Genomic DNA, 16,567 nt, shown 5'->3' with positions numbered 1-16,567 from the left:
GGAACTAACAGTGCTGTCAGGATGGATTCCTGGAAATACAATTACCAGTAAGTCTAATTACTGTTTTCCAGGTCACCACCTGACAGCACACTGGAGAAATACCAAAGGAGAATGGTATTTAGGGTGGGACCACTGCTTGAAGTACCTTTCTACCAAAGGCCAACTGAGGCGAAACTACATCTAGTTTATAGTGTTTAGAAAAGGTACTAAGATTAGACCATGATGCCGCTCTACAGATCTGGTCTGCCGTAGCCCCCCCTTTCTCCGCCCATGATGTGGCCATGGCCCTAGATGAGTGGGCTTTAAGATTAACCGGGGAATTTAGACCTTTAGCTTTGTAGGCTAAATCAATTGTAGACTTTATCCACCGTGCGATAGTCGCTTTAGACGCTTTTTTCCCTTTATTTGAACCCCTGAACTGAACGAACAAGTTATTGTCCTGTCTCCAGGGTCTAGATAGATCAAGGTATCTGAGTACTGACTCTCTTACATCAAGGTTATGAAAAAATCTTTCTTTTTGATTTTTAGGGAATTGGCAAAAAGATGGTAAAACAATCTCCTGATTCATATTAGTATCAGAAACGACTTTAGGGAGAAAGGCCGGATCAAGCCTTAGTACTATTTTATCCTCAAAGATCTGTAAATACGGGTTCTGTACCGAAAGAGCCTGTAGTTCCCCCAATCTTTTTGCCGATGTGATCGCAACTAAAAACGCGGTTTTAAGAGAGAGTTTGTTAATGTCTATGTCTCCCGTTATATCCCAGGACTGATCACACAGAAAATTCAGGACCAGATTAAGATCCCACGGCGGGACTGATTTCCTAATGAATGGCCTTAGCCTCTGGACTGCTCTAGAGAATCGACTAATCCAGGGGTGGGTAGATAACGAAAAATCAACGAATACACTTAGGGCCGCTATCTGGACTCTTAATGTACTTGGTCTAAGGCCTTTTTGAAAACCTGACTGCAAGAAGTCAAGAATTTTTGGGATATCTGGATGGTCAGTATCAACTGTCATCTTCCCACAGAATCCACAGAATGTTTTCCATATTTTTGTGTAGATGGCAGATGTCACCGGCTTTCTGCTGGCTTGAAGGGTAGAAATGACGTCATCTGAAAGACCTTTTGCCCTCAAGACCTTCCGTTCAGGATCCAAGCTGCCAACTGAAGCGCTCCTGGGTTCTGGTGTAGTACCGGACCTTGTAGAAGAAGATCCTTTCTCTCTGGTAACAGGAGGGGTTCTTCCACTGATAATCTTCTTAACATTGGAAACCAACTTCGTTTCGGCCAGTGAGGAGCTATGAGGATGACTTTGGCCCCGTCCTCGCAGATTTTCCTGAGTATTCTTGGAATCAAGGCCAGAGGTGGAAACGCATACAGAAGACCGTCGTTCCAGGGTTGTGACAGGGCATCGATCGCGGCTGGGCTCTCCCAGGGATTTAGGGAGTAAAAGGTTTTGACCTTTGCGTTTTGCTTTGTAGCAAATAGATCCACAGTCGGCTTCCCCCAACGATGACAAAGATCCCTGAATACTTCGGCGTTTAGTTCCCACTCTGTAGGGGATACACTTTTCCTGCTCAGGAAATCCGCCAACCGGTTCTTGGATCCCTCCAGATGTACAGCCGAGATTGACCGCACCGACTTCTCTGCCCACTTGAAGATCTGTTCCGCCAGATCTTGTAATGCCAGATGTCTTGGGCCCCCCTGATGTCGAAGGAAGGCTACGGTCGTCGTATTGTCCGAGAAGATTTTTACATGCTTGTTTTTCAGCAAATGTTGTGCCGCCGTTAAGACCTTCCAAACCGCATGCAACTCTCTGTGGTTTGATGATTTCTTGCTGTCCTTCCTTTCCCAACGACCTTGGAAATATCTTCCCAGGACATGACCTCCCCAACCTTCCTGGCTTGCGTCTGTCGTGACTGACACACTCGGGGTTTGAAGCCATGGTACTCCCAGCCGGAGATTTTTGGAGAGAGTCCACCACACCAGAGACCTCTTGATCTGAAAAGAGAGATTCAGTCTTTGATTTAAAGAATTTTGCCTTCTGTTCCAGCTCCTCAGCACTCCCTGCTGAAGCTGCCGGGAATGAAACTGGCTCCATCTCACGCAAGGGATGCAGGCCGTCATTAATCCCAGGATTATCATCCCGTCTCTGATCGTATTTCGGCCTCGGGAGAAATGATGGACCTTTTTTACTATTCCCTTTAGCCTGTCTTCCGGAAGGTAGAACATCCTTGTTTCTGAGTCGAGCATGACTCCTAGGAATTTTATTCTGGATTTCGGTATTAAATCTGACTTCTTCCAATTTATGATCCAACCGAGCCTCTCTAGAGTGGAGATGAGGAACTGACAGTTGATTCTGAGCTGGTTTACTGACTCTGCTGCTACCAAAAAGTCGTCCAGATAAGGGATTACCATCAAATCCTGATTTCTCAGATATGCGACTACTTCTACCATAAGTTTCGTAAAAATCCTGGGAGCCGACGCCAGGCCGAAGGGGAGACAACGAAATTGAAAGTGATAGATCTTCCCCTCCATGTTTACCGCGAACCTCAGGAATTTTTGATGGTTTAAGTAAATGGGAACATGGTAATATGCACTCTTTAGGTCTAGAGTGCACATCACCATACCCCTTCCCAACAGAGGAATGGTAGACCGAATTGACTCCATTTTGAATCTTTTGTATACCACCCAGTTGTTTAGGTGCTTCAGATTTATTATCGTTCTCGACTCTCCCGATGGTTTTGTTATCGAGAAGAGATTCGAGTAATGACCTCTGTACTCTTCTTGAGAGGGGACCGGAACAATGGCCGCCATTTTTAAGAGGTCCTGTATATCCGACCACATGGGGGATGACGATTTTAGATGTGTGCTGGACACTAGAAATCTTTCGGGTGGAAGGGAGGAAAATTCGATTTTGTACCCCTGGGACACCACCTGTAACACCCAAGGACTCGTTGTTATTTCCCTCCAACCTTCTAGGAATCCGGCTAGACGACCCCCTACTCTGATGGCGTCATTTTCTATGGTAGCTAGACCTCTGACCTGAGTAACTCGAGTCTTTGGTTTTGGGTCTACTGTCTCCTCCTTTCTGGTAGCTCCATCTACCTTGCTTCCCTTTACCCCTGTAATCCTGTTTCTGATTATAGCGGGGTCTCCGAAAGGGCTGGAATTTTTTAGGCTTTTCTTCGGGGAACCCCTTTTTTACATCTGAGGCTTTCTCTAAGATATCGTCGAGGACCGGTCCGAAGACCCTGCCCCCAGAGAAGGGTATGGAACATAATTTATTTTTGGAGTGCATATCACCCGACCAGCTTTTGAGCCAAATAGCTCTTCGGGCCGCATTAGAGAGAGATTGACCTCTAGCCGCAAATCTAACCGTTTCCGCGGATACGTCTGCCAAAAAAGCGGTTGCCAATTTTAACAGAGGCAGATTTTTTAGGATAGTATCTCTAGGAGTTTTGGCTATTAATTGATCCTGAAGATCATTTAGCCACAGGTCCATGGAGCGAGCTACTGATGTTGCTGCGATATTAGCTCCGATAACCGCCGAAGAACTCTCCCAGGCCCGTTTCAAAAGTCCATCTGCCTTTCTGTCCATGGGCTCTTTTAAATTGGAAGAGTCCTCAAAGGGGATTGAGGTTCTTTTAGACACTTTAGCCAATGGAATGTCTATTTTAGGAATATCGACCCATTCCTTAACTTCCTCCGGGTCAAACGGCAGGCGGAGACGGAAATCTTTAGGGATAGTCAATCTCTTCTCCGCCTCTTCCCATTCCTCCAGAATCATGGCTCTGATATGGGAATTTACTGGAAACACCTTCGCAGTCTGTGAGCGCAGGCCACCAAACATTTCATCTTGAACCGAACAAGATGGTTGTGGATCCTCTATCTGCATAGTATGCCGCACAGCCTCCAACAGTTCTCCTGTGTCTGCTGCTGAGAATAAGTATTTTCTTCCTCTCTCTGGAGGATCTCTGCTCTCCTCTTCCTCCTCTATATCCGATACAACAGATAACGAGTCTTCCGAGGAGTAATCAACCCTCTGCCTTTTGCTCGGTCTCTCAGAAGGTGAGGCTTGAGGTAGTACCAGACCTGATACAGAAGCCTGGACCTCCTCTCTTATCATGGCTCTCATATTTGACATAAGAGAAGCCTGCTCCTCTCCTATGATTTTGCAGGTGCATGCTTCACATAGGGGTTTCTGCCAGGTATCTTTCAGCTTGGCTGCACAAATAGGACATTTCCTGCTTTTGCCCAGCTTCTTTAACGATTTTTCTGGTAATGAGGCCGCCTATAGAAAAATAACAAACTCTAGCAAATGCTCCGGGTTTTTTTTTTTTTTAGTATCCATAATACCGGCCCTGCTCTACTTACTGGCGCTGTGGACTCCTGCCCTTCTCTAGCTGCGTCCTCCATGATGCACCGGAGAACGCTTACTGCACATACCTTATATTTCTGTTCATCTGTTCATCTGTACCGCGCTCCTGCGCTCACTACCGCTTCCTGTTTCGGAGACGCCGCCCGCCCCCCTCAGCCGCAAACCGGAAGTGACGCGCGGCCGGAAAGAGAGGATGGTGTAGCGAGAATTTCCTTCCCCCATGCCGGCCGCATGGAGACGCCGACATCTGCAGAGGCTACCGGCAGGATCGCATACACCAGGGGGCGTGACGGAAGGATCGAGAGCCCCCGGCAGGGGGAAGCGATCCTCATACCAGGAGCAGCGCTACACTGGTAGGCAGAGGGACCCTCGGGCGGGTGTCAGCCAGCGGGTGCCTCATGGAGGGAAGGGTGAGGCAAAGCCCCCCCGATCCACATCCCCCCGCACAGAACGGTAGCTTCCTCTCGCCGTTCCTATCCATAATGGGACAGGAAAAACACTGAAGGGTGGTAGGGGGAGGGTCCTTTTAACCTCTCGTGTTTCCTGTCCCATCATGGATAAGAAGGACGTCCTCCAGTGTGCTGTCAGGTGGTGACCTGGAAATAAGGGTTTTCCATTTTATGTAAATAATGATTCATCATTTTGCACACCGGATCATGATGAAAATATAAGACATTGTGCAATAACTGACAGCCACCATTAGGCCGGGGTCACACTTGCGAGTGCAATGAGAGAAACTTGAGCGAGTCTCTCGCATCAATACCGACACTGCCGTCAGCACTCGGGACCGGCTGCATGTATTTCTATGCAGCTGAACGCTCCGGTCCCAAGTGCCAGGTATTGATGCGCAAGTTTCTCGCATTGCACTCGCAAGTGTGACCCAGGCCTTATAGGAAAAGTATGTTGAGCCCAGAAGGTGACTACTGTTACACATAAAGACTAATTATCTTGAGCTATGCATGTTTATATCACAGACACAAGCAAACAGACCACTCACTTTTCCAAAGGCGGATGCTCCCGCACAGATGTGAGTGAAACTGAACTGCTTCTGGGCTTCCAAAACCAAGGGAGTCAGTTCCTCTGATAAGAAAAATATGTTGCTCACATCAGTTTTGAATGAATATGCAGTTTTGAAGTCTTCCAATACAGATTATTGCAAGTTATAGAAAAACACAGACATCTCCAATGTCATAACCGAAGGCAAAAAATGTCTGGCATCACGACATATAAACATGAAAACTTCAGACCTGGCAGAAAACCCTTGTATGCTTCATGCTGAGCAACAAACAGCTTGGAAACTCCTTGAACTTTGGCCAATTGCTCCGCTACCTGCAAATGTAACCAGAAAACAATTAAACGTAAATTAAGCTTCTGTATACAAGACCAATATTAGCAAATAATTCAGCAGGCACGTATTGTGTTGCATTACATGATAGATCTGCAGGTAACAAAAGAGACACTTCCATTTTTTTTGCATTTAGTTCTGTAAATAGTGCATTAATCGACAGCCTAAACTGAAGGTATAACTTTTCTAATTCTTGACTTGTAGTAACCCCTGTTAGAGAGGTTGTCCGGGACATGTATAAATCAGTGAGGGAGTCTAGCGTGTAATGTACCATTAGGTTTTTGCTGTTTCTGCACTCTATGTGCTCATCATATGACTGCTTATACAGTGGGGCAAAAAAGTATTTAGTCAGTCAGCAATAGTGCAAGTTCCACCACTTAAAAAGATGAGAGGCATCTGTAATTTACATCATAGGTAGACCTCAACTATGGGAGACAAACTGAGAAAAAAAAATCCAGAAAATCACATTGTCTGTTTTTTTATCATTTTATTTGCATATTATGGTGGAGAATAAGTATTTGGTCAGAAACAAAATTTAATCTCAATACTTTGTAATAAATCCTTTGTTGGCAATGACAGAGGTCAAACGTTTTCTGTAAGTCTTCACAAGGTTGCCACACACTGTTGTTGGTATGTTGGCCCATTCCTCCATGCAGATCTCCTCTAGAGCAGTGATGTTTTTGGCTTTTCGCTTGGCAACACGGACTTTCAACTCCCTCCCAAGGTTTTCTATAGGGTTGAGATCTGGAGACTGGCTAGGCCACTCCAGGACCTTGAAATGCTTCTTACGAAGCCACTCCTTCGTTGCCCTGGCGGTGTGCTTTGGATCATTGTCATGTTGAAAGACCGAGCCACGTTTCATCTTCAATGCCCTTGCTGATGGAAGGAGGTTTGCACTCAAAATCTCACGATACATGGCCCCATTCATTCTTTCATGTACCCGGATCAGTCGTCCTGGCCCCTTTGCAGAGAAACAGCCCCAAAGCATGATGTTTCCACCACCATGCTTTACAGTAGGTATGGTGTTTGATGGATGCAACTCAGTATTCTTTTTCCTCCAAACAGGACAAGTTGTGTTTCTACCAAACAGTTCCAGTTTGGTTTTATCAGACCATAGGACATTCTCCCAAAACTCCTCTGGATCATCCAAATGCTCTCTAGCAAACTTCAGACGGGCCCGGACATGTACTGGCTTAAGGAGTGGGACACGTCTGGCACTGCAGGATCTGAGTCCATGGTGGCGTAGTGTGTTACTTATGGTAGGCCGTGTTACATTGGTCCCAGCTCTCTGCAGTTCATTCACTAGGTCCCCCCGCGTGGTTCTGGGATTTTTGCTCACCGTTCTTGTGATCATTCTGACCCCACGGGGTGGGATTTTGCGTGGAGCCCCAGATCGAGGGAGATTATCAGTGGTCTTGAATGTCTTCCATTTTCTAATTATTGCTCCCACTGTTGATTTCTTCACTCCAAGCTGGTTGGCTATTGCAGATTCAGTCTTCCCAGCCTGGTGCAGGGCTACAATTTTGTTTCTGGTGTCCTTTGACAGCTCTTTGGTCTTCACCATAGTGGAGTTTGGAGTCAGACTGTTTGAGGGTGTGCACAGGTGTCGTTTTATACTGATAACAAGTTTAAACAGGTGCCATTACTACAGGTAATGAGTGGAGGAAAGAGGAGACTCTTAAAGAAGAAGTTACAGGTCTGTGAGAGCTAGAAATCTTGATTGTTTGTTTCTGACCAAATACTTATTTTCCACCATAATATGCAAATAAAATGATAAAAAAACAGACAATGTGATTTTCTGGATTTTTTTTTCTCAGTTTGTCTCCCATAGTTGAGGTCTACCTATGATGTAAATTACAGATGCCTCTCATCTTTTTAAGTGGTGGAACTTGCACTATTGCTGAATGACTAAATACTTTTTTGCCCCACTGTATGTGAAGACCACATTTTCTTCTGTTTCTCCCAAAAGTCTCAGTTGAAAGAAAGCTAAAACATGTCGACATACGATGGCACGTATGTAAATCACACTTGCGCAGTCATGTTACTAGTAGAGAGAGTGCAGAAAAAAAAAAGAATCCTAACAGTGAGTACATTACACACTGTTAAAATTCTGTGTGTTTAGGACCCTCATAAATTTCATACATATCCTAGACAAACCCCTTAAAGAAAACATGCCACCAAGAAAATACAGTCCAATCTGCAGGCTTCATGTTATGAAGCAGGAGACTGAGTAGACTGACATAGAATTTTGGGACCAAACATTCAGGATACCCTGTGTATTCATCATTTAGTTCTCTGTTCTTGCTTGGATTCTCGGTCCAGTGGGCGGTCCTATCAGTGACTAACAGCTGTCCCTGCATGCACACTTATACAAAGAAACGCCCACTGGACCAAAAATCACAGAAAGAACAGAGGATTATACAATAAATACACAGGTTATACAAAACAATATACAGTTAAGTCCATATATATTTGGACAGAGACAACATTTTTCTAATTTTGGTTATAGACATTACCACAATTAATTTTTCAACAAAACAATTCAGATGCAGTTGAAGTTCAGACTTTCAGCTTTCATTTGAAGGTATCCACATTAAAATTGGATGAAGGGTTTAGGCGTTTCAGCTCTTTAACATGTGCCACCCTGTTTTTAAAGGGACCAAAAGTAATTGGACAATTGACTCCAAGGCTATTTCATGGACAGGTGTTGGCAATCTCTTTGTTATGTCATTCCCAATTAAGCAGATAAAAGGCCTGGAGTTGATTTGAGGTGTGGTGCTTGCATTTGGAAGGTTTTGCTGTGAAGTAAACATGTGGTCAAAGGAGCTCTCCATGCAGATGAAACAAGCCATCCTTAAGCTGCGAAAACAGAAAAAAAACATCCGAGAAATTGCTACAATATTAGGAGTGGCAAAATCTACAGTTTGGTACATCCTGAGAAAGAAAAAAAGCACTGGTGAACTCATCAATGCAAAAAGACCTGGGCGCCCACGGAAGACAACAGTGGTGGATGATCGCAGAATAATCTCCATGGTGAAGAGAAACCCGTTCACTTGGTTGGCTGTTGTGAAGAACACTCTCCAGGAGGTAGGTGTATCAATATCCAAATCTACCATAAAGAGAAGACTGCATGAGAGTAAATACAGAGGGTTCACTGCACGGTGCAAGCCACTCATAAGAATCAAGAATAAAAAGGCTAGACTGGACTTTGCTAAAAAACATCTAAAAAAGCCAGCACAGTTCTGGAAGAACATTCTTTGGACAGATGAAACCAAGATCAACCTCTACCAGAATGATGGAAAGAGAAATGTATGGCGAAGGCGTGGTACAGCTCATGATCCAAAGCATACCACATCATCTGTAAAACACGGCGGAGGCAGTGTGATGGCTTGGGCATGCATGGCTGCCAGTGGCACTGAGTCACTAGTGTTTATTGATGATGTGACACAGGACAGAAGCAGCCGAATGAATTCTGAGGTATTCAGAGCCATACTGTGTGCTCAGATCCAGCCAAATGCAGCCAAACTGATTGGTCGTCGTTTCATACTACAGATGGACAATGACCCAAAACATAAAGCCAATGCAACCCAGGAGTTTATTAAAGCAAAGAAGTGGAATATTCTTGAATGGCCAAGTCAGTTACCTGATCTCAACCCAATTGAGCATGCATTTCACTTGTTAAAGACTAAACTTCAGACAGAAAGGCCCACAAACAAACAGCAACTGAAAACCACCGCAGTGAAGGCCTGGCAGAGCATCAAAAAGGAGGAAACACAGCGTCTGGTGATGTCCATGAGTTCAAGACTTCAGGCAGTCATTGCCAACAAAGGGTTTTCAACCAAGTACTAAAAATGAACATTTTATTTAAAATTATTTAATCTGTCCAATTACTTTTGGTCCCTTTAAAAACAGGGTGGCACATGTTAAGGAGCTGAAACTCCTAAACCCTTCATCCAATTTTAATGTGGATACCCTCAAATGAAAGCTGAAAGTCTGAACTTCAACTGCATCTGAATTGTTTTGTTTAAAATTCATTGTGGTAATGTCTGTAACCAAAATTAGAAAAATGTTGTCTCTGTCCAAATATATATGGACTTAACTAACAATCTACTCAGTTCCTCCTGCTCTATAATATGGTGCCTGCAGTTTGGACTGCATTTCCATGGTAAAAGGTTCCCTTTTAAGGGAATCGGTCATCAAGTTTTTGCTATTTAATCTGAAAATAGCATGATGTAGGGGCTGAGATCATGATTCCCGAGATGTATCACTTGCTGTCATTTTGATACAACTCCTGTTTTCTCTACTGAAGATCTAGCAGTTCTCCGAATACTGCGCTCTATATAACCTCGCCCACACCACTGATTATGAGCTTTCTACGTACACTTTGCATAAGCAAAAACACTTTGAAGAGAAGGAATATAAACCAGCTCACCCGTGAATAGGCTGTTTCGGGAGCACGGACCCGCTGTGTCCAGGCGTATAGAATCCAAAAGAAAAAAAAAAAAAATGTCCGGCTTCACCGAATCCGTGAAAAAAAGTTTTCTTTATTCACAAACTTAAACATGGAGGATACAAACTTCAGCACAAACCATATGGGTACAAATCTCAAACGCGTTTCTGGAGACTAAGCTCCCTTAAAGGGCCACTGTCACCCCCCTCCAGCCGTTATAAACTAAAAGAGCCACCTTGTGCAGCAGTAATGCTGCATTCTAACAAGGTGGCTCTTTTAGTTTTAGGTTCAAGTATACCCCAAATAAAGCGTTTTTATACTTAGCCACAATTCCTTTCTCTAGCCAGGTAGGCGGGTCCTCACTCCCCAGCTTGACCAGCTCCTCTGCCGTCACTCCAATCTTCCTGCGCTTTCGGCGCCGCCCCCTCAGCGCTGTTATCGTTTCGACGCAGTAAGCTCTGGCCGTCTGACGTCCCAGCCAGGCTTGCACACTGCGCGGGCATTGCGGCCACCCACCTTTGGAATCCCAGCCCCGCACTATGTGTTATGCATTATGCACAGTGCGGGGCGGGGATTCCAAAGGTGGCTGGCCGCAATGCCCGCACAGGCGCAGTGTGCAAGCCTGGCCGGGACGTCAGACAGCCAGAGCTTACAGCGTCTGCGCAGGACACCAGTACACAGTGCAGGCGCCGGTTTTGAAACGAACAGCGAAAATGGTATAATTAAAAATGTCAGCTCGGCACGCAAAAAAATTAGCCCTCACCTGACCCCCAGATCATGAAAAATGGAGACACTACGGGTATCAGAAAATGGCGCCATTTTTTTTTTTTTTTTTTTTTAGCAAAGTTTGGATTTTTTTTTTCAACACTTAGATAAAAAAATAACCTAGTCATGTTAGGCGTCTATGAACTCGTAATGACCTGGAGAATCAAAATGGCAGGTCAGTTTTAGCATTTAGTGAACCTAGTAAAAAAGCCAATCAAAAAACAAGTGTGGGATTGCACTTTTTTTTGCACTTTCACCGCACTTGGAATTTTTCTTGCCGTTTTCTAGTACACGACATGCTAAAACTAATGAGGTCGTTCAAAATTACAACTTGTTTCGCAAAAAATAAGCTCTCACATGGCCATATTGACGGAATAATAAAAAGTTATGGCTCTGGGAAGGAGGGGAGCGAAAAACGAAAAAACTGAAAATCCCAAGGTCATGAAGGGGTTAAGTTTGTGAATAAAGAAAACTTTTTTCACGGATTCGGTGAAGCTGGACATTTTTCTTCTTTTTTCTTCATAAGCAAAAACACTCTAATCAGTGGTAGGGGCAGGGTTACACAGAGCAGTTCACTAGGACACACGAGGTAGCTAGTCCTATAATGATAATCTCCTGCTGATAAAACACTAATTTTACAAAAGCAAAACAGTCTATTAAATAGCACATCACCGGAATCAGGCCTTTGGCCACTAAATGCTGCACTGAGATCACATAGCAAAAACCTGCTTACAGATTCAATTTAAAGGGAACCTGTCACCCACAAAATCGATGGTGAGCTAAGCTCACCATCATCAGGGGCTTATCTACAGCATTCTGTAATGCTGTAGATAAGCCACCGATGTTACCTGAAAGAGGAGAAAAAGAGGTTAGATTATACTCACCCACGGGCGGTCCCGGTACGGTCGGGTCAAATGGGTGTCTCAGGTCCCCTCCGGCGCTTCCCATCTTCATTCCATGACGTCCTCTTCTGGTCTTCACGCCGCGGCTCCGGCGCAGGCGTACTTTGTCTGCCCTGTTGAGGGCAGAGCAAAGTACTGCAGTGCGCCGGGCCTCTCTGACCTTTCTGGCGCCTGCGCACTGCAGTACTTTGCTCTGCCCTCAACAGGGCAGACAAAGTACGCCTGCGCCGGAGCCGCGGCGTGAAGACCAGAAGAGGACGTCATGGAATGAAGATGGGAGGCGCAGTACCGGACCTGAGACGCCCATCGGACCGGACTGGGACCGCCCCTGGGTGAGTATAATCTAACGTCTTTTTCTCCTCTTTCAGGATACATCGGCGGCTTATCTACAGCATTACAGAATGCTGTAGATAAGCCCCTGATGACTGTGAGCTTACCTCACCATCAATTTTGGGGGTGACAGGTTCCCTTTAAGTACTGTTGAGCCAGAAACCCCTACCGATTGCTCAAAGCCAAGGGTTAAAAGCACTCAGATTAAGATTGGTACGTGCAGAGCAATATATGAGCTCAACAGTAAATGGGTCTACACAGCAAGTGCTTCTGCCCCTCGGTTTCAAAAATCGGTCGGAGTCTCAGGACCTCACCCTCCACCAATCAATAGTACTTAACAGTGGTAATGACATAAATACAGTAAAATGTAAAGTTATTTGCATACATCCAATAAAATCGAATAGGTCAAGTCTATTACATTTAAAAGGTGTTGGTTACTTTATGTACATTAAGTAAAAGTGAGCTGGAAAGAGGAACAGCCCATCTATTAATATATACTCTATGTTGTTTTTTTCGCACTATGAAGCCACACAACACTAAACAATTCTTGAAAACTAGGACTAGTGCAAGCACAGATAAAAGCTAGACAGTGATATGACTAAATATCCTTCTCTGCATTTCTGAAAGATCCTGGACATCCAGGACACTAGCGCATTTGTAGTGTGCTTTAATGGAAGTTGCTGATGGACAATTCTTATCTAAAGTTACCGTTATTTAAGGACGGAAGCTGGTCTGCTGTCAGGAAAGGTGGTTTTACCAACAGATACAGAACTTCTGGAGATTATGTAGATTGTTAAATTTGCTCCATCCCCTTTTCCTGCTCATAAGTAAAGATTACATATAAAGGATGAGTGTAAATGAAGGGGTAGTCCAGCGCTGCTCAATTCCGCACCAGGGAATGAGCAGCAGCAATGACATCAAATTGCCACATGCCTGCCAAGACGTGTACACAATCTGTAGGTATCAAGCATGTGTCCTATTCACAATGCAAATAACCATTTTAGAGAAGAACAGGACTGGAACTCTAGTGACTTGGGATAACAAGCCAAACCAGAAACTCCATTTGCAGACCTTTGTTTTGGCGTTTTTGCTCTTCATCAGTGTAAAGCAAGAAAGAACAGGTTTGGCGGCGAGAGACCTCTAACAGAGGATATAAGAGGCAGGAGCACTTATATGCCATGCACGGCTCTGAGAACTTAAATATGCAAATTGTCTCTTTAGAAAGGATGACTTCCTATAGATGGCACTAGAGTTCCAGTTCTCTTCCTCTCTAAAAGCACCACTCCAGCAGTTTTATTATTGGAGGGCTGGAGGGGTGCTACTAACCTACGTTCCCTGCTCCTAGCATTATGCTCACCAACCGCTGTCGTCATCTTTTATCGGCGCTGCTCCGTTCATCTTCAGCAGGTTGTGACCTGTCGGATCACTCCAGTGTTTGCTAGGTGATCTGAAAGTCGCTTCTCAATGTAATTCTGTGAGACCCAGAACGAGGCTCTGATAGATTTCCATTGAGAGCTTGTGGCTGAGAAGTCACGGTCACAAGATGGCAGTGTGGACAGAAGCAGCTCTGGGAACAGCTGAAGATGGCAGCTGGTAAGTATAAGACTAGGATGATGGACCTTACATTAGTAGCACCACTCTAGCGCTGAAATACAAAAAATACCCGCTGGAGTGGTGCTTTAAATTCCCAGGGGAGCTCTGCACGGCTGCTAAGTCTCCTTACGCTGCTCGGCTGCTAAGTCTCCTTACGCTGCACGGCTGATAAGCCTCCTTACGCTGCACGGCTGATAAGCCTCCTTACGCTGCACGGCTGATAAGCCTCCTTACGCTGCACGGCTGATAAGCCTCCTTACGCTGCACGGCTGATAAGCCTCCTTACGCTGCACGGCTGATAAGCCTCCTTACGCTGCACGGCTGATAAGCCTCCTTACGCTGCACGGCTGATAAGCCTCCTTACGCTGCACGGCTGATAAGCCTCCTTACGCTGCACGGCTGATAAGCCTCCTTACGCTGCACGGCTGATAAGCCTCCTTACGCTGCACGGCTGATAAGTCTCCTTACGCTGCACGGCTGATAAGTCTCCTTACGCTGCACGGCTGATAAGTCTCCTTACGCTGCACGGCTGATAAGTCTCCTTACGCTGCACGGCTGATAAGTCTCCTTACGCTGCACGGCTGATAAGTCTCCTTACGCTGCACGGCTGATAAGTCTCCTTACGCTGCACGGCTGATAAGTCTCCTTACGCTGCACGGCTGATAAGTCTCCTTACGCTGCACGGCTGATAAGTCTCCTTACGCTGCACGGCTGATAAGTCTCCTTACGCTGCACGGCTGATAAGTCTCCTTACGCTGCACGGCTGATAAGTCTCCTTACGCTGCACGGCTGATAAGTCTCCTTACGCTGCACGGCTGATAAGTCTCCTTACGCTGCACGGCTGATAAGTCTCCTTACGCTGCACGGCTGATAAGTCTCCTTACGCTGCACGGCTGATAAGTCTCCTTACGCTGCACGGCTGATAAGTCTCCTTACGCTGCACGGCTGATAAGTCTCCTTACGCTGCACGGCTGATAAGTCTCCTTACGCTGCACGGCTGATAAGTCTCCTTACGCTGCACGGCTGATAAGTCTCCTTACGCTGCACGGCTGATAAGTCTCCTTACGCTGCACGGCTGATAAGTCTCCTTACGCTGCTCGGCTGCTAAGTCTCCTTACGCTGCTCGGCTGCTAAGTCTCCTTACGCTGCTCGGCTGCTAAGTCTCCTTACGCTGCACGGCTGATAAGTCTCCTTACGCTGCACGGCTGATAAGTCTCCTTACGCTGCACGGCTGATAAGTCTCCTTACGCTGCACGGCTGATAAGTCTCCTTACGCTGCACGGCTGATAAGTCTCCTTACGCTGCACGGCTGATAAGTCTCCTTACGCTGCACGGCTGATAAGTCTCCTTACGCTGCACGGCTGATAAGTCTCCTTACGCTGCTCGGCTGCTAAGTCTCCTTACGCTGCTCGGCTGCTAAGTCTCCTTACGCTGCTCGGCTGCTAAGTCTCCTTACGCTGCACGGCTGATAAGTCTCCTTACGCTGCAGGGCTGATAAGTCTCCTTACGCTGCACGGCTGATAAGTCTCCTTACGCTGCACGGCTGATAAGTCTCCTTACGCTGCACGGCTGATAAGTCTCCTTACGCTGCACGGCTGATAAGTCTCCTTACGCTGCACGGCTGATAAGTCTCCTTACGCTGCACAGCTGATAAGTCTCCTTATGCCAGCTTGGTGCTCTCCAGAAGGAGAATCTTCACCTCCTATTTAGAGGACACGTTTATGATAATTACCAGCCGTGCAGACTGACATTACACGTGCAGCTGTATGACCTATGGCTCTGCTGTCAGTCAGGAGGCCGGGGACACACAGACATTTCCCACCTGGATGGAGCAGCACGTCAGGGGCTGCAGACATTACCTTGGAGCAGTCGGTCCCGGCCAGCAGGCAGCTCACATCCCCGCCCAGCTTCTTGGCTGCAGAGATTGCACTGAGAGTAACAGGGGCCACGTGCTGTGTGTCATGTTCCGCAATAACCAGAGTGCTCAGCAACCTGCGCAGAGAGGAGGACTAAACAGGAGCGTCCATTAGTGAAGTCATGCACTGAACACCATGCTCTACACACAGCACAGACAGGTCATGTGTCTCCTCCGACCGCCAGTAACTCACCCTCCGCTGTGTGCACGTATTCAGCGCCCTATACATGTCGGACACAGAGGTGACCGGGACAGTGACGTCTAAAGCTTAGGACGGATACTACGAAGGCGCACGACAATGACGTCACGTCGTGCTGACCGCACGCGGGAGGCGATTACGTGATTGGACGCCGCTAGGCTATGATTGATCGGCAGCTGATGGCTAGGAGGCGGGGCCTACTGGTCACGTGACAAGTGTTGTTGTACCCGAAGCGTCTACCTTGCGTGAGGAGAGCTGCAGTGTGCGCATCGTTGTAGCCCGTAACACTGCTCCATATTTGTTACCAGAGGGAAGAAGACAAACTGTTCCCTCCAATAAGTGTGGCTGGCGTATTTGGGAGCATGGTCCCCAGAACCTGTCCTCCTGCCCTGTGTGTGCTGTTTCTTCACACTTCAGGTGCTACGTTCACACGTTGAGCTTTTGATGCTGCATGTTTTTTCTGCTCCATCTTGCAGCATTGTAGCTTATACTCACACGTTGCATTTTTTCTGCAGGCGAAACCTGCTCTCTTGGCAGTAAAGAAGCTGTTTACAAAAAGCAGGTTTTGCTGCGTATCTACTGCGGTTTTTCTTCTTGCTGCTTGTTTGTCTCTCGTGCATGCTGATAAAGTTTAGCGACTCCAAAAAATCAGGATGCAACTTCCTTAGGTTTTTGAGCCAAAAACAC

The 16,567-nt window shown here is 46.2% G+C and overlaps 1 protein-coding gene across 2 annotated transcripts in view; it reads right to left on the bottom strand.

The window, feature by feature from the left end:
* The window catches only part of ETFA (electron transfer flavoprotein subunit alpha), a 50,248-nt gene extending 34,220 nt beyond the window's left edge, over positions 1-16,028 (bottom strand). The window contains exons 1-4 of one of the 2 annotated variants that reach the window (XM_077264253.1): positions 15,875-16,028; positions 15,626-15,775; positions 5,629-5,710; positions 5,379-5,461 (exon numbers count right to left, since the gene is read on the bottom strand). In XM_077264253.1, the coding sequence (XP_077120368.1) occupies positions 5,379-5,461; positions 5,629-5,710; positions 15,626-15,775; positions 15,875-15,910 (351 nt within the window). In that variant the 5' untranslated portion in view covers positions 15,911-16,028. The remainder of the gene's footprint in view (positions 1-5,378; positions 5,462-5,628; positions 5,711-15,625; positions 15,776-15,874) is intronic. The other variant, XM_077264254.1, reaches the window with a different exon arrangement.
* Positions 16,029-16,567: the final 539 nt, after the last annotated feature.

The sequence above is a fragment of the Ranitomeya variabilis genome, chromosome 5 (assembly GCF_051348905.1).
Source record: "Ranitomeya variabilis isolate aRanVar5 chromosome 5, aRanVar5.hap1, whole genome shotgun sequence".
In the NCBI taxonomy this organism is placed as follows: Eukaryota; Metazoa; Chordata; class Amphibia; order Anura; family Dendrobatidae; genus Ranitomeya; species Ranitomeya variabilis.
The sequence above is the reverse complement of the archived record's forward strand: the minus strand, read 5'-3'. Positions and strand labels throughout refer to the sequence as shown.